Here is a 25,620-nt window from a genome sequence, read left to right as displayed (position 1 = left end):
GTGGTAGAGGGTAAAATGGGTGGGAAATGTTTGACCTTTTTTTTCTTTTTCTAATATATCTAAAAATACAATGAACCACCCGTTTTACATAAAACAAACACTTAAAAAAGTACTTACATTCAAGACATTTTATAGTAAATTATTGTTAATACAAATACATGATAACTTACTAAAAAATATTTACTGTAGTAATATATTTTAATAGGAATGGGCAAGTACTGATACTGGGTTTGGTATTGTTTCGGAAAGTGAGTAATACCAGAAATAAATAACTTCTAGTAGAAGTATTAATAAATATTTTAAAATATTATAAATAAATATATCATTATTTAAAAAATATATATGTTAACTTCCTTTATGTGTGAAAATTCTTACCATACTAATAGTCTTTACAGGGATGGGTAAGTATCGATACGTGTATCGGTATAGCTATTCAGATACCAGAAAAAGGGCCATTTTAAAAATCATACTGAACATCCTACTTTTTGGAGCTTATTAATTAATCCTTTTTTGAGAGAAATTTATTTTTAAATTTTAATTTGGTATCTTTGTCTGGTTTCGGTATCAATTTATACTACTGAGGTAAATATCAGTCTCGTTATGGGTAGGAAAAAAAGTGATATTGAACATCGCTATTTTTGTGCCTATTATCTAAACAGTACAATCAGCCTAGATGGTAAGGCGCCCGCTTTGAGACTGGGAGGTCGGTGATTCGCGCCCCGGCCGAGTCATTCCTAAGACTTAAAAAGTGGTCGGCGGCGCCCTCTGTTGGCTGCGGCTGCATCGGCTCGCTACAACGGGTCAGGTGCAATCGACATTTTGTTCTGTGTACGTTGTTACACAGAATGACAATACAAGGAAATTATTATTATTATTATTATTTACAGCAATTATGTTAAACATACAGCTCAGGGCCAGATCCGACCTGTTGGATGATTTAATCAGGCCTGCCGTAGATCTCTGAGGAAGTAAAACAAAAAGGTAGTATTTTTTGTATTGTTACTGTAATTCTATTTTTGTAGTATTTTCATAGTAATACTTTGATAACGTTTCTTAAATATGTTTTTTTTGTATTTCCAGAGTAAATTCTTTTGAAGTATATCTATAGTAGTTTTGTAGTATTACTGCACTTGTATGTTTGTAGTATTTCTGTCATAATTTTAGTAGTTGTAATTTTGTATTATATTAATGTGGTGGTATTTTTTGTATTATTTCTATCGTGTTTCCTTTTAAGAACGAAAGCAAAATAATATATTTAGTCACTGATTTCAAGCACTACATTTGATATTTAGGCCCAATCCCATTTCTCTCACTCGGCCCTGAGAACCCTCCAGTGAGGTCCCTCAATAGAGGAGTGCCCTCCGCGAGTGGAGTGCAAAGTGGAGATGGTTTGGACAAGACTTGCAAGGTTCCACCCCTGTCCAGGAGATGGCGGTAATATTAATTGGCTGTAGACCTTAGTGACGTATAGGCCTACGTCACATGTAAACAACTCGAGTCTCAACCTGTAGTGTGTCAGTTGGAGAGTTCGTGCAACGTTAAAAATGCCCGCTACAGCTGTGTTATTACCGATTGCCTGAAAGCTCATCATCTTTTCCGTGTCTCCAATCAACGGAGGAAAAATGTGCTATACTGAAGACAGCTTTGGCGCTATGTAGTGCTGATTCATCTTTACAAGGTACGTACACTCATTAAAAAAAATGACCCGTTCGGTCAAATACAGTAAGAGTTAACATACAATGCACGTTCACATAATACCCTATGTTTGTGTAGACATAAATGGCAATCTACTTATTAGTATCTTAATGCCATTTTATGACATATAGTAGGGGTTTTGAATGTGTGACATGACGAAAAGTAAACAAACACAAGAACAGTCCACCTGACCCTTAAGCTGACATAATATCGTCACCAAACTTCCCTGTACGACCCAAAAACCTTAGTTCATAAGGAATTTAATTCAAAAGAGTTGTCATTGGATATAAAAAAGGTCATTTCAACATTTTTTCATGATGCTTACATCACAGTTAAAGCGGTCTTTTTCTTTTCTATGCCCACTTTTATGTCTAAATTGTTTGTTATCTATTGTGTTCCAGAGTGGCTGTCCCATAAGCGTGGACAGGTTGGACAGGAATGTTCCCATCCTGTGCTTATGGTTGGATGTGGAGTCAGAACTCATTCAGGACTTAAGGTTGAGCAAGAAGGTTATGTGGGCCCTGCATGAGCTGCTAAAGAGGGAACAGGGCCGTGGCTGGAGGTCCTGATCTACGTGTACTGGCTGGCCCACGCTCTGTCCTACCGTGTGGTGTCACGGGTCTTCAGGGTTCCCAGGTCCACCGTACAAAGAATTGTCCACAGTTAATATGGAATAAATTGCCCAAAAGCCATATTTAGGCTCTTTAAGTCAGACCCACATTTGCATTATGTGCTTTTCTGCATTACTATTCAATAAACATCTTCATTTTGAGTAACACCTTGGTGGTTTATTTCATAATGATGTGAGATACTGTGTGTGAACTATGTGACTGTTGGACAGAAAACAACTACAAATCACTCCAGCTTAAATAATAGTTTACTTTCAGAAAAACAAACTCACATTGGGCCAAAATACATAATAGTAAATAATGTGTCACAAATTTTAACAAAAATATACCAATACTTCCATGAAGCTGGAAAAGACAAACTGGAACTTCATTCAGTTCTTAATAAAAAAAACAATATTTTCCTTTTATAAAACAAAGGGAAACATTGCAGAGATGTCACTGTTCTGGAAATTTGTCCACGAGCTTCCCAAAAAGGACAGGAACCGCTCAGTTTTGGCCACAGTTTCTTCGAGCCTTTTCCTCACTCCGGCAGACTCCACTTTCAAAAAGTCAAGGAGTGTATCATGCTTCCTTTTTTTTCTGGGTGATTTGGGGTTTGGCACCGGATTAGAAGGTGCCAACGACGTGCCCGGTGGTGTGGATGGCGTGGTAGCTGTGATGGTGACCAGCTCTTCCACGGGACGTTCTACAGTGGCCTTTAGGTTGGGTGGAAAAAACAAGAATTACTTAATGCTGATGTATTGTACAAAAACAACTGAGTATAGGATGCTCAGCAAGTTGATGTGAGACAGGAAATTATAGGATGTGTTCTGGATAATTATTTGATAGTGAATAGATACACAAAATTGACATGTTATTCTTATGGCTGTATGAGCCTTCTATTGGCCAGCATCACATATGCTTTAGAATTGTCTCCACATTTGGACAACATTTTGAGAAGGTAATTAGTTTACTTAATATGTGTTTAGAGAGAAGGCAGTGGACTATGTGATAGTAGTTTGTTTCAACTGTATTTCCACGTGAAATTCGGAGACATTACTCATAATGCATGATGAAAACTAATGCATTCTGATCTCACATGAAAGAATCATATTGTAAATAAAACACGACACCCGAAATTGTGTGCAGTAAACAAGCGCTTATGTCCAGAACGGTATTCTGACTATGCTCCTTTAGCGATGTACAGTAGATGTAAAAGGACGACTCGTTTAAGATAAAAACAGGGATGGGCTGAACCGTGATTTTCTGCCCAGTTATCCTACTTTAAAGTTTGTAGCGTGAAGATTTTTTTTTTTGCCAGCTCCCTTGGTAGATTAGTGCACTTCGTAAAGTAGCGATTTTGCAATGTTCGTGTTTTAACGCGAAAATACGATTTTCTATTGCATTTACGTCTAAGATATATCAATACATTTTGTTGCAAATACATGCGTGGTTGTGGAAAACTACTTACTTTTGTGCGGTTCCTTTTCGGGCATGTTTGTTGATATTGAGAATTCGTAAAGCCTTCTGGGTAGTCACTTCGCTGCCAAGTGAGGTCGAGAGCCCCCTCGGTCTTGAAGTGGTTACGACATGGTTTGAGGGCACTTCTGCCTCGGTCTTGAGAGTATCGGGACACACCCCATTTTCACGTGAACGCGCAAACCGAGTGACTAGGGCACATAGCGAGTGAAAGTGCGAAGAATGGGACGCAGCCTTAGTTTTGTAGTAATTTTGTAGTTTTTCAGTAAGGGGTTATGGTGACAAAGTTGGCACCAAAAGCATTTTTTAACAGTGTTACTTTATGTAATATATATATATATATATATATATATATATATATATAAAGGTGGCACGGTGAGTGGGTGGTTAGCGTGCAGCCCCACGATGCAAAAGTTCAGGGTTCAAGTCCAGCTACCGCAGCCTCCTCATGCGCAGTTTGCATGTTCTCCCAGTGGTTTCCTCCGGGCACTGCGGTTTCTTCCCACATCCCAAAAACATGCATGTCAGGTTTATTGGCCAGTCCAAATTGTCCCAAAGTGTGAATGAGCGAGTGAGTTGTCTGTCTATGTGAACTCTACTGAGGATAAACGGTGCAGATAATGGATGGATATATGTATATATAGTTATTATATTTTGACTATCTGTAGAGATCTGCGAATGGATAGGTTAAGAAAAGAGTGTTGTGGTGAGAGAGCTTTTGAGAGGGTTTGGACATATGGAAAGATTGGATGAATGCCGTTTGACTAAGACAGTATGAAGTGCAGAAGTGGTGGGAAATAGGATGAGATGAAGACCAAAATATGGTTGAAAGGATGGGTTGAAACGTGTTCTGGATGTGAGGATGGTTAATTTAGCGGATGCGAGAGTGTGTGCTAGGGATAGAATGACTGCTATTAACACCTTTGATGAGGATGGGTTAACCAGTGTTATGTCATCGGGCCTTTTTGCTGATGAAGGGTTTCATGGCACAGCAACACTCTGCTGTGGGCTTAATGTTCTGGTACAGGTTGGGAAAAGTGAGCTAGGATGAATGTTTGATGAATGTGATAGTGTTAGTGACATTTAGCCACCTCCCTTTAGGGGGTTACGGCTTTGGTATATAGGTAGATTTTGATCATTTTGGTTTTGCAGCCCTCTATGAAAAAGCCATAGTTTGCCCAACCTCGAGTTAAAACATTCAATGCCAAAAATGAAAATATTTTTTCCTTATTGTTTGTGAAGAAATGTGAAAAGATCCCTTGCCATCCTTAACTATAGTACAAAGGGTAGGTTACTAATGTAGGCTGAATGATAAAGCTTAACACTGAAAAACTATGATATGCTAAAAATTTGGAGTTGACATTTTTTTACTGGTCCGTCCTATTTGAGAAAAGAAAGACTGTCCTGAGAGCTAAACTGAGTTTGACATCTCTGATTTACAGAAATACATTTTAAATATATATATATTTTTATGAAAAGACCAAAAGTGTCAATGATGCCAAAGGACATTGAGCCTATGTCAGAGGTCGGCAACCAAAAATGATCAAAGAGCCATTTTGGACCGCCTCCCAGAAATCACTTACAAAAAACCACTACCTTGTTACTAAATTGTGCTTATGACAGCATTGAACTTTTACCCGTTTAATGTGAATTCAGTGTTAAAAATAGGAGTGCAGTATAAAACTGCCTGCTTAAAAGGGGGCTAAGCTTGAGCTCCTATCAGCTCTGACGGAAAAGACTGGAGAGAGAGGAAAACAAGCGAAGGAGCTGATTTCCTTCCTGTCTCAAATTTCCATATTAACACCCGGAGTTGAAATGTAGTATTTATTCTACACATTTTTACAGCATTTGAAATGTTTGTGTTATGTTTGTTCTCCTTCAGAAACCAAATGAAAAGAAAATATATATTTACCTCGTTTTTTTTCCCAATTTATAAACATTTTTGAAAAAGACCCGCATGAAGCTCCTAAACATTGGGTTGCTGACCCTGGGTCTATGCAAAAACAAATGAAGTAAAACCCTCTTGGTTTTCTAGTGTGGTTTTTAATAAAAAATAGATATGCTCTGATTGCATCTGAAGTGGGCTGGTAGACAAAAGTGGGTCAGGTCAGTAGTAAAAACCCAGATGAACATTGAGGGTGCTTGTGCCGTCCAAACGTCTACCTAGATGGCACTGAGCGTCTGCCTCTGGTAAGCCGTCAGTTGTGGGTGCCAAACGTCCACAATCAAGATAAGGCGGAACGAATCCGACTCTTGCCAAACCTCGTGCTCGAAAGAGTCGTCGAAGATCAGCAATTTGCCCTCTTGCCACTCCCTGCGGGGATCAAAAAGATCTCAAACATAAATGTGCATACCGTATTAAGTCTTGTATAATGCAGAGTTGAGCCAAGGAAAATGAAACTAAATTTTATACCAATTTTTGATCAAAAATTAAGGGTGTGTGATATGCATGAATAAATAATAATAAAAAAAATAAAAACAATAATACATAAATAAAAAGGATAAATAGATAGTCAAGTTTATTTGTATGGCCCTTAACTACAAGGAGTAGATAGAGATATAGAGTGAGAGATAGAGAGAGATGAAATGAATTAAAAAATATAAAATGTGTGTACATATAATATACTGTATATGTATATATATATATATATATATATACATCCAGCTCCCGGCCTTACTGTGCGGAGTTTGTACGTTCTCCCTGTGTTTGCGTGGGTTTCCTCCGGGCACTCCGGTTTCCTCCCACATTCCAAAGACATGCATTTCAGGTGAATTGGCCCGTCCAAATTGTCCCTAGGTGTGAATGAGCGAGCGAGTTGTCTGTCCCTGTGTGCCCTGCGATTGGCTGGCAACCAGTTCAGGGTTTCCCCTGCCCACTGCCCGATGATTGCTGAACCACACAGCCAGGAAAACCAAGGATATATATATATATATATATATATATATATATATATATATGTGTATATATACACATTCATATTTATATATATCTTAAAACTGATTCTACTTGTAAAAGAAGGAAACTGAGGTGTAAATTTTCTTACGTCACACCAGACAAGTTCTTGTGTGTGTATCATGTGCAACTTTCACCGTAGGTGCATGTCCACTGTGAGAGGGATAAACTAAAAAGAAAAATCCAGAAATCAAAATGCATGATTTTTTTAACGATTTATTTGTGTGATATAGCTGCAAATAAGTATTTGAACACCTGACAAAATGAATGCTAATATTTGGCACAGTAGCCTTTGTTTGCTATTACAAAGGTCGAATGATTCCTTTGGTCTTTTACCAGGTTTGCACACACTGCAAGTAGGATCTTGGCCCACTCCTCCACACAGATCCTCTCTAGATCAGTCATGTTTCTGGGCTGTCGCTGAGAAACACAACGTTTAAGCTCCTTCCAAAGATTTTCGATTGGGTTCATGTGTGAAGAATGGCTGGGCCATGCTAAAACCTTTATATGCTTCTTACGGAGCCACTCCTTGGTTTTCCTGGTTCTGTGCTTCGGGTCATTGTCGTATTGGAAGACCCAGCCACGACCCTTCGTCAATGCTCTGACTGAGGGAAGGACGTTGTTCCCCAAAATCTCACAATGCACGGCCCCAGTCATCCTCTCTTTAATACAGTGCACTCGTCCTGTATTCGGATGGGTCTGGCCTTGATGCGGCGAGGGGGCTTGCGTGTTCCAGTGACCCTGGAGAGCGATACCGTCGGGAGCTTGCTCCTGGTAGGGTCCACCCATGGCGGGCCGGTCTCCGGGGTAGGTTCCAGACAAACAAAGACCCCAGCGTGTCGGTACGCTGTGAGGTGGCAGCCCCACCAACCGACTATTCTGCGGAGGGCTAACAACTCACCCAGGAGAAACCCCTTTTGTTACAAAACTGACCAGAGAAAGAAGCCGGACTGTCCAACACGGTAACGGACCCCAGCCTGCCCCCGACCAACGAGTACGGATCGACCTTCGTCGTAAGACCCGTGTCGCCACCTGGAATGTCCAGACACTCCTTCGCCCCGGAGCTGCCACCCTGCTGTCCCGAGAGCTCTGTCGCTATAACATCACCCTGGCAGGGCTCTGTGAAGTACGATGGCAAGGCAATGGTGAAACAACAGCTGGCAACCATTACTACATCTGGAGTGGCCCCGAGAGTCGGACTGGCCTTTACAGTGTGGCTCTCGCCATTCCAAAAGCCCTCCGGAGGTCCCTCATCAGCTGGACACCAATAAGCGACAGACTACTGTCTGCTCGCTTCCTCCACCATCACGGCAAGATGACAGTGATCGTCGCCTACGCCCCCACCGATGTCGCTAATGAGGATGCGAAGGACGCGTTCTTTGACCAACTCCACAAGGCTGTCCACCAAGCCCCACCACACGACGTCACCATCATCCTCACTGATGCCAACGCCACTCTATCCAGCAATGATCGGTCCCCCGGCTCACCTGTCGGCACCACCTTCGTTGACAGCACAACAAACGACAATGGCAACCGCCTCCTCCTCCTCTGCCACCAAAACAACCTTTGTGTTGCTGACATCTGGTTTCCCCGGAAATGCATCCATCACTGGACGTGGTACAGCCCAGATGGCAGAACCAGGAAGGCATTGGACCACATCCTGATATCACGACGCTGGAAGTCGTTTGTAACCAACTGCCGGGTGTTCAGAGGAGCACAGCTTGGCAACACAGACCATCGTCTGCTGGTGGCCCAGCTCAAGCTAAAGCTCCGAGCCAACCAGCACAAGACTCTGCCTCGCCCCGACTCCTCCCGACTCAGCGACCCCAACATCGCCAGAGACTTCAGTTGCTCCATCCGCCGCACTCTCGATGCCCTGGCTCCTGACAAGCTGACAGACTGGGCGGCCTTCAAGGAAAGTGTCCTCCAGTCTGCTCACAATGTCCTCGGACCACATCTCTGCCGTCCGTTTGCTGATAGAGAAGACCCGTGAATTCCGTAAAGATCGCCATCTATATATCAGATTCATTGATCTGAAGGCCGCCTTTGACACCGTCTGCCACTCTTCACTGTGGAACAACCTCCAAGCTCTCGGAGCACCACCCAAGATCATAGCCCTGTTCAAGCTACTCTACAGCAACGCAGAGAGCTGTGTCCGCATCAACGGCATTGACTCCGACTGGTTTACTATCTCCAGCGGCGTTCGTCAAGGCTGCGTGGCTGCTCCCGACCTTTTTAATTGCATCATCGACCATCTGATGTTCAGGGTTAGTGAGCGCATCCCCGGAGTGTCTTTCGGCAACTACCACCTGACTGACCTGGAGTATGCTGACGACACCATCATGCTCAGCACTTCCTACAGCCAGCTGAGAGACACTCTGGGCATTTACAGTGAAGAGGCAGCGCGGCTTGGCCTCCAAGTGAGTTGGACGAAAACCAAATTCATGTATGTCGGTGATGGACAAGATCCACCTCCCATCCAAATTGGTAGCGACATCGTAGAGCCTGTCAAGAGCTTTGTGTATCTTGGGTCCATGGTGACACACAATGGGGACCTAAAACCAGAGATTCTCCGCAAAGGAGCCCTGGCAGCATCTGCTCTGCAGTCTCTCTGGAAACCACTCTGGCGGCACCAGACCATCGCACGCAAGACAAAGCTCCGCATTTACAACCTCGCCATACTCTCTATCCTGCTTTATGGCTCAGAAACATGGCCCCTGAACAATACCCTGGCCACAAGAATCGACGGTTTTGATAGCAGGGCTCTCAGAACCATCGAGAACATCAGGTGGCCCCAGCGAGTCTCCAATAAAGAGCTCAGAGCCCGCACGTGCCAGCCCCGAGCCTCTTCTTTGGTCGCACAACGCCGCACCCGCTGGTTTGGCCATGTCCATCGTCTACCACCAGACCATCCGACACGAGCCATTCTCCAGTTTGACCCAAAGGCAGCAGGCTGGAGACGACCACGAGGGAAACCCCGCACTCGATGGCTCGACGTCGTTGCGGGCGACCTCCAACAACACGGAGTTGCTGTAGAGGATGCAGAACAGCTGGCACAAGACCGCCAGCATTGGAAAAACCTGGTTCATCTGGTCGGCTCAACGCACAGGGACGGGACCCCCTGACCTTCGCTGGAGCAATAAACAATCAATCAATCATTAATCACTCGTCCTGTCCCAAAGCACCCCCATGCTTCAGAGTATAGATAGTGTTCTTCAGATTGCACTTTGATTTCTTCTTCCTCCAAACACTCTTAGTGGAATTATCACCGAAAAGTTTTATTTTGGTGTCATCTGACCACAAAACTTTCTCCCATGACTCCTCTGTATCATCCAAATGGTCATATGCAAACTTAATACGGGCCTTGACATGAGCTGGTTTCAGCAGGGGAACCTTTCGTGCCATGCATGATTTCAAAACATGATGTCTTAAGTGTATTACCTACAGTAACAATGAAAACGGTGGTCCCAGCCCTTTTCAGGTCATTGACCACCTCCTGTCGTGTAGTTCCAGGCTGATTCCTCACCTTATTTAGAATCATTGAGACCCCACAAGGTGATATCTTGCATGGGGCTCCACTCTGATTGAGATTGACTGTCATGTTTAGCTTCTTCCATTTTCTAATGATTGCTCCAACAGTGGACCTTTTTCACCAAGCTGCTTGGCAATTGCTCCGTTGCCCTTTCCAGCCTTGTGGAGGTGTACAATTTTGTCTCTGGTGTCTTTGAACAGCTCTTTGGTCATTGCCATGTTACAAGTTAGTCTTACTGATTGTATGGGGTAGACAGGTATATTTATGCAGCTAACCACCTCAAACAGGTGCATCTGATTCAGGATGATACATGGAGTGCAGGTGGACTTCTAAAGTGTGGACTAACAGGTCTTTCAGGGTCAGAATTATAGATGATACACAGGTGTTCAAAAACTTATTTGCAGCTTTATTACACACACACAAAAAAAATCACGCATTGTGATTTCTGAATTTTTCTTTTTAGTTTATCTCTCACACAGTTGACATGCACCTACGATGAAAATTTCAGACCCCTCCAGGATTTTTAAGTGAAAGAAATAGCTAAATAGCAGGGTGTTCAAATACTTATTTTTTTCACTGTATATAATGACCTTGTTATTGACGGCAAGTGAGAATATTGATACTAACCTTCCTAAATTAAAAAATATGCTGATATGTGGATTTTCAATAAAAACATTGAAAAATTGTGAAAACGACAGAATTATACAGACGCTGCCCTACTTACGAACAAGTCGATCGTTCGTCAGTTGAATTTGTTCGTAAGTTACTTCAGTGCTACATTTTGTATGTTTAAGGTTTATATAAGTATGTTTAAGCCTTGTAAAAGTAACCTGTATTGTTTTGTATTAAAAAAATAAACCTTCATAAAATAATATGCTCATAAAGATAAATAAAGCTAACCGTAACTTGCTTTTGGAAAATAAGAGGTCCTCCGTGTTAGAGAGTGGCCGAAAAAAAACGATCCAACTGTTTTCTCAACCACGTCAAGCTTTCTTATTCAACTTTCGTTTCAAAAGAAACGGCTCGCCTCTTCTTTACACTTTACACCAACCATATTGAATGGATGCATGAGATATTAAACAATAAAAATGTCAAAGTTCTTAGCGCGCTGGAGATAGTATAGACATAGTATAGACCAGTGCTTTTTAACCTTTTTTTAACCACGGCACGTTTTTTTTACTTTGGAAAAATTTTGCGGCACACCACTAACCAAAAATGTTATAAAATGACACTGATTACAATATAATTCATAATACCCCTAGTTTTTACAACACAGACACTTGACAATGACATAATATTTGCAGAAAATAATTCATAAATGTTTTATAACATTTTAAACTTTAAGCAGTGACATTGGATAATTTCTCACGGCACACCTGACGATCTCTTACGGCACACTAGTGTGTCACGGCACAGTGGTTGAAAATAACTCGTATAGACAGTATAAAATGTTTACACATGAACTAGGAAGAGGAAGCGGATTATATTTTTTTTGAGTGGATGCTTGGAGGCCTCTCACAGCACAACACGCCGGTAGCAGCGGAAAGGGGAACTACAGCACTGTCCTCTACTTGGAAATAGGTGCACACAATAAAATTTAACTGACAACAATATCCGGATATTTTTCGACATCCCGAACAAAATGTCCGTATATACCATTTATTGTAGGTCGAATGGTCGTAAGTAGGGGAGCGTCTGTAACAAATATATGACAAACTATGAAACAAAAAAGTGTTTTTCAAGAGTACAAATACAAATCCATGCTTGTCAACCAGCTTTTTTTTAGTGGGATTTTATAGTTATAACGATTTGAAAGATAAACTTTTTTGTTTTTTCATATACCTGTTTCCTTAATCAGCTTTTCATTATAGTGTAATTATCCGTGACCTCCTCAATTTTGAATCTTTACATTTACTTCAAATAGATAATCCATCCATCCATTATCTGCACCGCTTATCCTCAGTAGGGTAGCGGGGGTGCTGGAGCCCATCCCAGCTATCTTCGGGCAGTGGGCAGGGGACACCCTGAATTGGTTGCAGCCAGTCGCAGGGCACACAGGGACAGACAATTCGCTCGCTCATTCACACTTTGGGACAATTTGGACCAGCCAATTAACCTGACATGCATGTTTTTGGAATGTGGGAGGAAACCCACGCAAGCACAGGGAGAACATGCAAATTCCACACAGGAGGTTCGATCTCATGACCTCGGAACTGTGCCGCACACGCGCTAACCACTGCACCGCCGTGCTGCCCTTCAACTAGATAATACAAATAATAAATAATTAAACATCAAAATAATGAAAAAAAAAGTAATTATAAAATGGGTAATAATTATTACATCAAAAATAATATTAAGCATTGTCGTTCTTATTTGGCAACAAAAAAAGTTGATCATTGATTAAAATGCCCCTGAAAAATAAAAAAAATAAATGTATCGATGATTTTAAGATGTCAAAAACTTGAAATGGAACCTAATAATGTTTTGTTATTTTTAAATATCCATTCATCCTCCCATTATCTTCCGCTAATCGGGGTCGGGTCGCGGGGGCAGCAGCCTTAACAGGGAAGCCCCGAGCTCCCTATCCCCAGCCATTTCTTCCAGCTCATCAGACAGGATCCCGAGGCGTTTGCAGGCCAGCCTAAAGACATAGTCTCTCTAGTGTGTTCTGGTCGGTCCCGAGGCCTCCTGTTGGTGGGACGTGCCAAGAGGCATCCAGGAGGAATCTTTATCAGATGTCCGAGCCACCTCAACTGGCTCCTCTCTCGCTCTACACAGAATCCCTCCCGGATGACTGAGCTTCTCACCTTACCATCTCTAAGGGAGAGCCCAGCCACCCTGCGGAGGAAATTAATTTTAGCCACTTGTATCTAGGAAACCACAGTTCATGACTATAGAAGAGGGTAGGAACGTAGTTGACCGGTAAATCAAGAGCTTTGCCTTTCGGCTCAGCTCCATCTTCACCATAGCGCCTTGCCAACTCCTCCCATGTCTGAGCTTTTGCCTCGGCAACTGCCAAAACTGCATTCCACTTGGCCAGCCGATACCTGCCAGCTTCTTCCGGAGTCCCACAGGCCAGTGGAGTCCTTCAGCTTGACGGCATCGCTCACCGCCAGTGACCACCAACGGGTCTGAGGGTTGGCGCCAACGCAGGCACAGACTACGGCCAAAGCTCCGATGGAGGCACAGAACCTGGTCCACTCCAACTCAATGTCCCCCGCTTCCCTCGAGACATGGGCAAAGTTCTGCCGGAGGTGTGAATTGAAACTCTTTCTGACAGAAGATTAGGCTAACCGTTCCCACCAGACCCTAACAACACTCTTGGGTCTGCCGGGTTGGACTGGCATCTTCCCCCACCATCGGAGCCAACTCACCACAATGTAGTGACCAGTTGACAGTTCTGCTCCTCTCTTCTCCAGAGTCTCCAAAACATGCGGCCGCAGGTCCAATGAAATCACTACACAGTCGCTCATCGAACTACGGCCGAGGGTGTCCTGGTACTACGTGCACATATGGACACTCTTATGTCTGAACATGGTGTTCATTATGGGGCGGCAGTAGCTCAGGAGGTAGAGCGCTCGTCTTTGGATCAACGGATCCCAGTTCGAATCCCGGCTCGTCCGTGCTACATGTCGAAGTGTCCTTGGGTAAGACACTGAACCCCTAATACCCCCAACAAGCAGGTTAGCGCCTTACATGGCTGCAAGGCCGCAATTGGAAAATGTGGAGCACATTGTAAAGCGCTTTGGGAAGTCATTGACTTGAAAAGCACTATATAAATGCAGATCATTTCATTTCATTTCATTTCATTATGGACATGTGACGGGCACAGAAGTCCAATAACGATACACCACTTGGGTTTAGGTCGGGGGGGCGGTTCTTCCCAATCACGCGCCTCCAGGTCTCACTGTCATTGCCAACGTGAGCGTTGAAGTCTCCCAGCAGTACGAGGGAGTCCCCAAGGGGCGCGCTCTCAAGCACACCCTCCAAAGACTCCTAGAAGGGTGGATACTCTGAACTGCTATTTGGTGCAAAAGCACAAACAACAGTCAGGACCCATCCCCCCACCCAAAGACGGAGAGAGGCTACCCCCTCGTCTACCGGGGTGAACCCCAAAGTACAGGCGCTGAGCCGTGACGCAACTAATATGTCCACACCGGCACTGCGCCTCTCACCACGGGCAAGTCCTGAGTGGAAGAGTCCAACCACTCTCGAGAGGACTGGTACCAGAGCCCAGGCTGTGTGTGGTGAGTCTGACTATATCTGGTTGAAACACGCGCATATTATATATATATATATATAAATATATTCTGAGGTCATGAAATTGAACCTCCTGAGTTCGCATGTTCTCCCCGTGCTTGCGTGGGTTTTCTCCAGGCATTCTGGTTTCCTCTTACATTCCAAAAACATGCATGTCAGGTTAATTGTCCAAATTGTCCCTAAGTGTGAATGAGCGAGCGAATTGTCTGTCCCTGTGTGCCCTGTGACTGGCTGGCAACCAGTTCAGGGTGTGCCCTGCCCATTGCCTGAAAATACCTGGAATGGGCTCCAGTACCTCTGTGACCCTACTGAGGATAAGCGGTGCAGATAATGGATGGATACATAAATATATAATACAGTACACAGCCCCCTTCTTTTTAGTATTTATATGATCCCGCTTGGTGACATTATCCGCAAGTATATTAGTTTCCATTGCTATGCAGATGACACTCAACTGTATGTGCCACTGGAGACAACTGGACAGGTAAGTTGTAGAACTCTGGGGGCTTGCCTTACTGAGATTCGAAGATGGATGTCACTTAATTTTTTGCGCCTTAATCCAGAAAAAACTGAAATGTTGATTATTGGTCCAGCTCACTGTCGTGAGTTGTTTTCAAACACTACCCTGAACCTAGACAAATGTAATATCACCCAAAGTGACTCGGTCAAAAATCTAGGTGTTATATTTGATCCTAATCTGTCGTTTCAGTCACACGTGAAAAATATTACTAGAATAGCTTTCTACCACCTGCGTAATATTGCGAAGATTCGTTCGATGCTGTCCCAATCAGATGCAGAGGTTTTAATTCATGCGTTTATTACTTCTTGGATTGATTACTGTAATGTATTGCTTTCTGGTCTCCTGATGTCTAGCATCAAAAGTTTGCAGCTAGTTCAGAATGCAGAAGCTAGACTTTTGACTAAGACCAAAAAGTTTGAGCAAATTACTCCTGTATTGGCCAACTTGCGCTGGCTCCCAGTCCACTTAAGATGTGACTTCAAGGTTCTCTTATTAACATATAAATGTTTGCATGGACTTGCACCCTCTTTATCTCTCTGATTCGATTTCCCCCTATGTTCCTGCACGGAGTCTGCGCTCGGAAAATGCCGGTCTACTTGTGACTCCGAGAGCCGAGAAGTCTGCAGGCTTGAGAGCGTTCTCCATGCTATGGAATGCCCTGCCTCCAGAGATAAGATCTGCAACCTCAATGGAAGTTTTTAAATCAAGGCTTAAGACATACTTCTATTCCAAAGCTTATGATTGATGCCCACCTCATATTCTGTATTGTCCTGTCTTTTTCCGACTACCTGCCTGGTGGCGATACGAAGAAGAAGGATGATGATTTGACCTGAAGCATGTCAACGCCTGCATGGACTAGCTGGCAGAGATGGGAAGCTGCGTCGTGGCCATCATAGACTTTCTGGACTAGTTTACAGGCTGGGGGCGTCGCTGCTGTCATGCACTTTCCGGACAAATTTTCAACATGTTACCTGGTATTTACTATGTTTGTGTACTGTAATGCTAAATGTAATTCACCCTGGTCGTCCTGAAAGGGGGATAGCACTTGTGAGGTCCCTTCTCAAGGTTTCTCTTTTTCCTCACGCTGAGGTTTTGAGTTGTTCCTTGCCCGCATGTTGGTTTAAGATCAGGTAATTGTGTCATTGTAATCCTGTGCAGTCCTTTGAGACATTTTTGTGATTAAGGGCTATATAAATAAATTTGACTTGACTTGACAGTATGTTTTTCTACCTTGTCTTGTCCGTGCATCTGATCCTGCATCCTTTCTTAGGGACAACAAGTCCGAGGTGCATCCTCAGTCGGCAATTGGTAGGACCCGTGTGCGGCCACACGTGCGTGCCCGGCTGCATCACTGAGAATTTAATCTGGACATGCACACACACGTGAGTCAAGTGCAGAGGTCAAACCACAAATTGTACATATATATATATACACACACACACACACACACACACAGTATATACACACACAGTATATACACAGTATATACTAGGGCTGCACATTTAACCGAAATCTTATAGACGCTGCAATGTGTCCTAGTGCGATTGTGTGATTCCATGTCATTGCATTTTTTTCAAGGATTTTTAGACAGCCCCCCTAAAAGATCCCCAGAATAGAGGGCTGTTTACTTAAGTTAAAGACCTTAAAATCCTGTAAAATTTACATAAAATCTAAATCCACGAATTACCCAAAGTAAACTGAATGCTGTTGTTGAGAATCTGGGTGGTTCTGGCCTCCTTTGAAAAGGAAACACTCTGAAGTTTTGTCCCTAACTGAAATAATCACTCCTTGTGCTACTAACATTTAGTAATCTGAGTTAGAAGACACAGAAATAGTAGGTTTTTCTTCTCACCGGATTTTTTTTTTCTTGCTATCACATGCAAGTGTAGATAAAGTGTAGGATAGGAATCTTAGCTGGAAAACAGCTGGGACAATACCACGAAGCCTTACCTGGTCCCAGGTCAAAGTTGATCACAGTCTGAAAAACTAAAGATTAGTATTTTATCTATTTTCTAAGGGTATGTCTAGGCGTGACTGGTGACATTATAAACATGCCTTTACTTCACAACAGTTTGATCTCCCTGTCACTAGTGTCATCCCTTGAATACATAAGTGGGATAAAGATATGACCCAATGGGTTGTTATACTTCAAAAAATTTAAAAACAAAACAACAACAACAAAAAACAGTTGTCATATTGTTATATTCCAGGTATTCCTCATAAAACATGTTTATGACATGATGCCATTAGTACTTTTATTTTGAACCCCACTAATTACTGACTCATGAAAGAACAGATGTACTGGAAGGTCATAATAATAATAATAATAATAATTTCCTTTGTATTGTCATTCTTTGTAACAATGTACAAAGAACGAAATGTCGATACATCTGACCCGTTGTAGCGAGTCGATGCAGCCGCAGCCAGAGGGCGCCGCCATTATACCAATTAGGTATGTCTCGGTCGAGGCGCGAACCAGCGACCTCCCAGTCTCAAAGCGGGCACACTACCATCTAGGCTACATGCATCCAAAGGTTAACAAAACTAGCATCGAAAATGCAATACTGGTCTCAAAAATTGTAATTAGGTTTTTTTTGTCAAATCGTACAGCCCTAGAATAAATACAGTATATATACACACTATATATATGCAGTATATATATATATATATATATATATATATGTATACCTGTCCTCTCTTGCACCCGGTAGCTTCAGGGAACCTCTCCATCAGCGAGCAGGTCTTGGGGACGGCCTGACAGGAAGTGCCGGATTTTTTTCCTGAGTGTGAGTGATTTTTGTTAGAATAGTGGATGTGGATTGGTTTGAACCCGTTAGCGGACCTTGCTGCCAGAGTGTATACTGCCCCCACTCTCCTTTCTCCCTCAGGTTCTCTTCCTCTGGTACGAACTGGCCGGTAGTTTGATCCATCAAGGACATGGCCTCATCTCGGATCATCCTCCAGTTCTTTTCCAGCGCCTGAACACAAATGTTTAAGTACTTTAGACCCTGGGATACAACATAAATTCGTACTGAGGTGGGGGTGGCAGAGTAAAATAACATCATAGTATATAGTAAGTGGTACTTATGTGTGAAGTTTTCTATACCTGGTCAAGTGGAGTAGCGGGTGGATGCGGGTGGAAGAAATGGTGGGGGTTAATTAAAATTATACTGATTTTAAAACTTTCACTTGCTTGAATTGTCATGCTCTTAGAATACTGCTTTTTTTAATAATAATCTCAAACATCAATTGGTTAGCTGGAGGTAAGATCGGCCCTAAAAACTCCAGCCCGAACAGACCCAGGCCCGCAGGTATTCGGGGTAAATAAAGAAACCTTAAGGAGGGACTGCACACGAGGTAATCCCCCTTTACAGGATGACTAGGCTGCAACGGACGTTGCGATAAGAAATGATACACATACATTGTCCCACGTGATATATAGGGCATTCATAAGTTAAAGAATAGAAGTGTGTTTTAAGCCTAAATTTAAACAGTTCCACTGAGGTTGCAGAGTGAATCTCAGTGGGCAGAGCATTCCACAGCACCAAATGGAGAACACTCTCGAACCAGCGGATCTCTTCTTGGCTCTTGGATCACTAGTAGACCAGCATTTTCAGAGCGAGGGTTTTGGACCAAAACAAGGGGGAAAATTATATTTCACTTTGGGCTTTAGCATCACGGCATGTCTTAGGACCCAGAGTGAGTAATTACAGTAAAAAAAATACAGAACTGTATCGCTGACTGGTTAATTTAAAGCACACGAGATTCTGAACTTAATGACCAAAGAGAAAGGCATTGTGGGAGGTAGCCAATAGCCCATCGGCATTTTCACGATGCTGTTGCACAAACCAATAGCATATAAGCATTTTGTATGATGGAAAGAGGGGCCTAAAAAACATTTTCCCACACTGTAATGTGAGGTGGACGTTTCCCGAGGGTCTAACGCACTAGACTAAAATAAAATCTGAGCTTCTGTGTTACCTTGACCAGGTCGATGTATCCCGTCTCATTAGGGGTCCACCAGGGCTGCGCTAAAAGCCCTTCCACGTTGTAGAGCGACCTTTGCCACACCGATGCGAAATGGCCGCGCTCGTGGCCCACCTGGTACCAGTGGTATGCCTACAGGAAAAGAAAACACAGGTAAAACAACCCTAAGTGAGGGAATCCAAACCACTAAGGATCGACCAGTATGGGTTTTTTAGAGCCGATACAATTATTAGCATTAAGAGGGAGCAAATAACAGAAATTAATTTTTAGGCATTCGATTTTTTTAGTAATGCAAAAAGAAACAAATAATATACAAACATTAATTCAAACCAAACTTTAAAAGCTCTCTGAGACCTTTTACAATAAATAAATTAAAATTTTAACACAAGATAGTCAAGTCAAGTCAAATTTATTTATATAGCCCTTAATCACAAAAATGTCTCAAAGGACTGCACAGGATTACAATGACACAATTACCTGATCTCAAACCAACATGCGGGCAAGGAACAACTCAAAACCTCAGCGAGAGAAAAAGAGAAACCTTGAGAAGGGACCTCACAAGTGGTACCCCCCTTTCAGGATGACCAGGGTGAATTACATTTAGCATTACAGTACACAAACAGAGTAAACACGGTGAAAAATTTGTCCGGAAAGTGCATGACAGCAGCGACGCCCCCAGCCTGTAAACTAACAAGACTAAACTTTCACTTTAACCAAAAACTAACAATGCAGGAAATCAAATAGGCTTATTAACAACTCATATAGAAGGTACATAAAAACCTAAATGGCTCTGATTTTTCTCAAATGAATAAATAAAAATTTCAATAACACCAACATGATTTAACTTAAAACAAAATGTAAATCGACGTTCTATAGAAAAGTGTGGGCACCCCTGTTTTAGAGCCAGATTGACAAACTAAGTTGATGGTAACAGCTAATTACTCAGCCTTCCACGTTAGCGTGGTTTTTAATGCTCTCTCGATCACAAATAAACACGCCTGATTTACAGACTAATGTTATGATAGGACCAAATATGTCAGTCTCCACCTAAACGTGCCTCCTTAAAACAACCTAACAACACTTAATCACAAACACACCTTTCTCCCACAGACACAGGCTGCCGCTCTAACTAAATTGTCCCTGCTTCAGTGGGTCTGCCCCCGGTCGCCTATTCAATCACAAGGCGCGAAGTTGGTAGTGTCTGAGGAGAGGGAGGAGCAGGAGAGCGCGAAAGCAAGGCTCGGCTGCATCTGAGCCTTGATAACCCAGTTTTATAAAAAATTTAATCGGCCTGTTAAATAAATAAAAATGTTGATACCAATTTCTGTCAAATTCCCAAATATGCCGATAATCGGCCAGCCTGATAATGGGTCGATCTCTACTACTCACGCTCTTATCTCCGACTCTCTGCAGGGCATCTCCCAGGTGGAAGTAGAAACGTCCATCGTCGGTGCCCGGCTCTCCAGATTCCAGACCTTCCTGAAAACCAAACATGGTCTTTAGGTCAACAAACCGCCACCCACGCCTCGTCATACCTTTAGGTATGGGATGCTCTCGGCAATCTTGTTCTCTGATTTGAGGATGAAGCCGTAGTGGACTTTAGCAAAGCCGTTGTCTGGGGCGACTGCCAAGACCTGAAGATGGAGTCGGTGAGATGGAGATGTTCAGTCCTTTGAGACTTTTTGTGATTAAGGGCTAAACAACTAATCTGACTTGACTTGGAATAGGAGGAAGAAAAATCGCCATGAAGACACTTTTCTCACCTCTTCGTAGACTGTCTTGGCGCCTTTGTTGTCACCTAGCAACAGGTAGGCCACGCCCAGGTCGTTTTTCAAGCTTATGTCTTCTGGGAAGATCTGACCCAACCTCTCTAGCGTGCCTACAGCACCGCGCATGCGACCTGATCAAAGTTTTCAAGAAAGACATTAGACGTACCTACTAACTGACAATAACATAATAAAAATCTAGACTATTATATAAATCCCGATTTGAATGTGTGTGTGTTTGTATGTGGTTAATAGAATCCAAACGGCTGAACCAATTTTGGTGAAAATTTACATAGAAGTACTCTAGGCCTACAGGTAGCTTTTCATGTCATGGCATCCTCAATAAATACTAACAAAATTGATAAACATCTGTTTCTGTGAAAAAGCCCGGGGACAGCAGTAGAACAGGAGTAGTCTTGGAGCCAACGGTTGCAGGGCCGATTCCCTGCTCCTCTGACTTATTTGTATAAGTGTCTTTGGGCAAGACACCGAACCCCTAATGCCCACGATAAGCAGGTAGGCGCCTTGCGTGGCTGAATCCTCTATCGGTATGTATGCGTGTTTGTGAACAGGTAAATGTCAAGTACATTGTAAAGTGCTTTGGGAAGTCTTCAGTGACTGGTCAAAGTGTATAGAAATCCAGTCCATTTACCATTTACAAGCGGCTCTTGAGTTGCATCCGGGCATACTGCTCTTTGGCACTCCCTAGTGGCTCCCTGGTGCTTTCTCAACAAACAACGGACCCAACATCATTGCTCAATTATTATGCTTAGCAACACCAAGCCCGGCAACGGCAAGCATGGCAACGCCAAGCCCGGAATAAAAAATTTATATAATCAATATAATGAGGAACTCGCGACATTTTGCATTCATAAACTGATCATTGATACCACACAGACTGACATTTCGTGTTAAATATGGATACGTGTTCTTTCAGAACCCGTGAAGTAAAATCTGGGGTTTCCAAAGGTTCCATTTTAGACCTGGTACTTTAAACTGTATATGCCAACCCTTGGGGACGTGATGAGGAATCACAGTCAGTATCCATGGTTAGGCAGAGGATTTCCAGGTCCAATAGATTACCTTTGAAAATGCACTTTAGATATCAATAATAAACAGTAGGCAGAAACTAAGGAAGTAGAGCGCTCGTTTTGAAACCATGAGGTTGCTGGTTCGATTCCTGGCTCCCAAGGGTTAAATGTCGAAGTGTCCTTGCCATGCAAGGCTGGCTATCGATGTTCGAGTGTGTGCGAATGGGTAAGAATGAAATGAAGCACTTTAGGTCTTCGGTGACTAGTTATAGCGCTATAGAAATACAGTCAATTTACAATTTACCATATTAATTCATGGATGGCAGAGAACTTCCAACAACTTAACCAGGAAAAAAACAGAGGTCTAAGTCATCAGTCCTGAAAGTCAGAGCGAAAAACTCTTACTAAAACAACAAGCTTTTAGACCGCCATTGTGGTTCAATGGCTGCAAATCCCTAGGCAATATGCTATCAATTCATTTCAGTGTTTTAATTGTATTTCAACCATTGTGTGTGTCAGTGTATGAGGTGTCTTGGGTTGTTAGGTGGGGAGGGGAGAGGGGATTTTATTGTTTTGTATGCTGAATCCTTTTATACAGCACTTTGAGTGGCAATTTATTGCCTGAAAAGTGCTTTACAAGTGATTTTGATTTGATTATGTCCATGGATCAATCAATATTAATGCATCGATGAGTTCATATTCTGCGGTTTCAGGTAGGAGTGGAAACAAGGTTTACCTAGGAACTGTTGGCGCTCTGCCCGCCTCTTGAGGGCAGCTCGCACCAGATCGGGGGCGGCGTCTGGTAACTCTGCTGCGTCCCAGTAGCTGCTGATGGCCTTCTGCAACATATCGTTGCTTCGCTGCTTCTCGGCTAGGTCGTCTTCCACCTGCGCGTTTAATAAAGTTTCGAGAAAAAAAACAACATCAACAAATTACCAAACTGACACAACAAAATATTTGAACAGAAAGCTGCTGTACAATACTTTTAATACATATATATATATATATATATATATGTGTGTGTGTAAAGTAAGCTACTTTTAGTTGTGTATTTCTCAGATTCTTATGCTATGAAATCAACTTGTTTAACCCGTTTTTCTATTTTCAATACGCAAGTAATCATCACACACACACACACACACACACACACACACACAGTCACATTTTCAAAAATCTACGTTTTGAGTCTAATTCCATTGTTTTTAATACGTTTTTAATGTTTATCTATAGTATGTAATGTAATATGTATGCGCGACTCCATCCATTCACTGCGCATGTGCGACCTTTCAATAAACCACACCTACTGAAGGTCGCAGTTCGGCCTGGGCGACCAAGCAAGATGGAGGCCGGGCCGGGCTCACTACATTTGCGCAGTAGTTTTCAACTTTAAAAATGCCTGGACTTGAATATTTTTTGCCCGCAATGGAGTTATATTAATATATAGCTCCGACAATATGTATATATATATATATATATATATATATATATATATATATATATATAAATAAACAAAACATTTGCCCAAAAGTGTGTAGGCTGAAGCCAAAGCTTATAAGTGCCTACTCCAATTCCATTTTTCCTTGCAGGGAAGACTTATTCAAAATGAAAACCATAACTCAACACCAATACCCACAAGAAAAACTTGAAAAACAAATAAATGACAATACAATTTCAACACAATAATATACCAACAATGGTAATAGTACATAAATTAGCCCATTATAGACCCTTGCAGTGCATATCGCTGGACCAACTGTTTGTAGATAAGCTTAAATCAGACTACAGTGAGACGTCACTACTTTGCGGTTCGACGTTCTAAAAAAAATAAAAAAAATAAAATAAGAAAATTTAAAAAATAAATTAATTAAAAAAAAGTATATATATATATATATATATATATATATAAAAATATATATTTTTTTAAAAGCATTTTTGAAGGGGCGTCGCTACATAGTGGTTCCACGTTCACGGGTTCAGAGCTTCGCAGGTCTAAAAAATAATAATAATAGAATAAAACAATAAAAAAAAAAAATAATAATAAATATATATATATATACATATATATATATATATTTTATTTTTTTTTAAGCATTTTTGAAGGGGCGTCGCTACTTCGCAGATTTTCACTTTTCGCGGGTGGTTTTGGACCCCATTAACCGGGTCTAAAAAATAATAATAAAATAAAATAAAAATTTAAAAAACATATATTTTTATTTTTTATTTTTGAAGGGGCGCCGCTACTTCGCGGATTTTCACTTTTCGCGGGTGGTTTTGGTCCCCATTAACTGCGATAACTGAGGTCCCACTGTATTCCAGAGTGTCACACCATGTAAAGACACACAAAAACCTTTACGTGTTGTTCGACTTCTAGCTATTTTTAAGTGTCCATAGCCTCTCAAATTATTAGCCCTTTTTTGAATCTCAAACATTTTCAAAAAAATTTGGGCAACATTTTGTCAAAAGCTTTAAATAAGTAATAATGGTTACTTGACAAGGTCCTGCAATCTGACCAACTTGGACTGCAGGAACAGCTCATGCGTCCAGGCTTGTGCTCGTTTTGTGCTGTAACTAACAACAGTTACACTGTATTTTGATAAGTGTTTTCCCACAATTCCCACAATATGTCAAATATGGAAGGACCAAGGTAGAGATTGCGTCCTTATCAAGAAATAGTTTTACCTCATTCAAAATATTAAGGCTTTCGCAGATTTTGCCTTTTATGTGTCTGGTTATCAAGGAAATTGTTATCAATTTAGATTCCCAGGAATTACTTTTCACACACATTTTCAGTAGGTGCATCATCAATCAGAATAGGTAATTCTTTGTTTTGCTTAAAATTGCCCAAAAACATGACTTTGGTCGGATGTACATTTAATAATAATATGTGCCGCAACGACCCAAGTGGTTAAGGGAACCATGTTTATATCCATCAATTTTTTATTAATTCAAAATCCCTATTGAAAGTCATCACTAACACCGTATAATCATTGTCCCTAAAAAACATGCTAGTGTCATCTGTGAACAGAATGAGCTTATAAGTTTATAGATAAAAACAATGGTGTTTTATTTCCTGAATATTTCATTTACATTTTGAATAATTTATATATATTTATGATTTTAAATAAATAGTTGATAATAAAACATAATAGTTGGCAGGCCATAAATGGCCCGAACCCTAATTTGGAAAACACAAGGGTGTCCTAATTACAAAATGGTACCTGAGCTTTCCCGTATCGAGCGCGGGGGCTGTCCGGGTACTGCTGCACCAAATTCTCAAAGGCTTGAAGCGCTGCTTCCAATTTTCCCTGCCAAGAACAAAAAAAATTAGACTGTATTTCTGGGGCAATCAATAAAAATACGAGTCTCATACTTTCTTGCGAAGCTTCTCTGCGGCATCTAGCTCGGTTTTGATGCTTTTGTCCAACTTGTTGAGCAGTTTGGCTTTCTTCTTCTTAGCTGGCGGGCAAACGTGAACGTGAGGAACGTTTGAGGGAGTTCTATCGATGAGTCTCTCTTATTTACCTTTTTCTTTGGGCATCTCTGCAACTACAGCGTCTGCCATGTCAAAAACAAAAAAAAAACATCACAAGCATGAGCACACACGCACATGTTTGGTCCTTCTCAATGCCGTGAATTGTTTTCAGATACTACTCTGAACCTTATAATGTAATATCACCCAGAGTCACTCATTCAAAAATGTATGAGTCACATTTGACCCTAATCTGTTGTTTCAGTTACATGTTAAGAATATTACTAGAACAGCTTTTTTTATCTATGCAACATTGCAAA

The 25,620-nt window shown here is 41.9% G+C and overlaps 1 protein-coding gene and 1 long non-coding RNA gene across 7 annotated transcripts in view; one reads left to right on the top strand and one right to left on the bottom strand.

Moving 5' to 3' along the window:
• unm_hu7910 (un-named hu7910) overlaps positions 1–25,620 on the bottom strand; it is a 64,200-nt gene that overhangs the window by 12,658 nt on the left and 25,922 nt on the right. For 4 of the 6 annotated variants that reach the window (XR_015847552.1, XR_015847555.1, XR_015847554.1 and 1 more), the window contains exons 13-25: positions 25,354–25,386; positions 25,202–25,287; positions 25,050–25,136; positions 22,568–22,718; positions 20,798–20,934; positions 20,570–20,668; positions 20,424–20,513; positions 19,029–19,166; positions 17,890–18,025; positions 17,736–17,827; positions 16,278–16,411; positions 3,775–6,096; positions 2,555–3,019 (exon numbers count right to left, since the gene is read on the bottom strand). Coding sequence is in view for 2 of the 6 variants with exons in the window: in XM_088322133.1 (XP_088178259.1) it covers positions 5,946–6,096; positions 16,278–16,411; positions 17,736–17,827; positions 17,890–18,025; positions 19,029–19,166; positions 20,424–20,513; positions 20,570–20,668; positions 20,798–20,934; positions 22,568–22,718; positions 25,050–25,136; positions 25,202–25,287; positions 25,354–25,386 (1,334 nt within the window). In the remaining 4 variants the exon portion in view is untranslated. Of the gene's footprint in view, positions 1–2,554; positions 3,020–3,774; positions 6,097–16,277; positions 16,412–17,735; positions 17,828–17,889; positions 18,026–19,028; positions 19,167–20,423; positions 20,514–20,569; positions 20,669–20,797; positions 20,935–22,567; positions 22,719–25,049; positions 25,137–25,201; positions 25,288–25,353; positions 25,387–25,620 lie in introns of those variants that run through there. The other 2 variants (XM_088322134.1, XM_088322133.1) reach the window with 2 other exon arrangements.
• Positions 1,355–2,471, top strand: LOC148348023 (uncharacterized). Its single transcript, XR_015847557.1, has 2 exons — positions 1,355–1,678; positions 2,097–2,471. It is a non-coding gene; the product is annotated as an uncharacterized LOC148348023 (long non-coding RNA).

The sequence above is a fragment of the Urocampus carinirostris genome, chromosome 18 (genome assembly GCF_059441175.1).
Source record: "Urocampus carinirostris isolate Australia breed hairy pipefish chromosome 18, RoL_Ucar_1.0, whole genome shotgun sequence".
Taxonomy (NCBI): domain Eukaryota; kingdom Metazoa; phylum Chordata; class Actinopteri; order Syngnathiformes; family Syngnathidae; genus Urocampus; species Urocampus carinirostris.
This window is presented reverse-complemented; position numbering and strand designations above follow the sequence as displayed.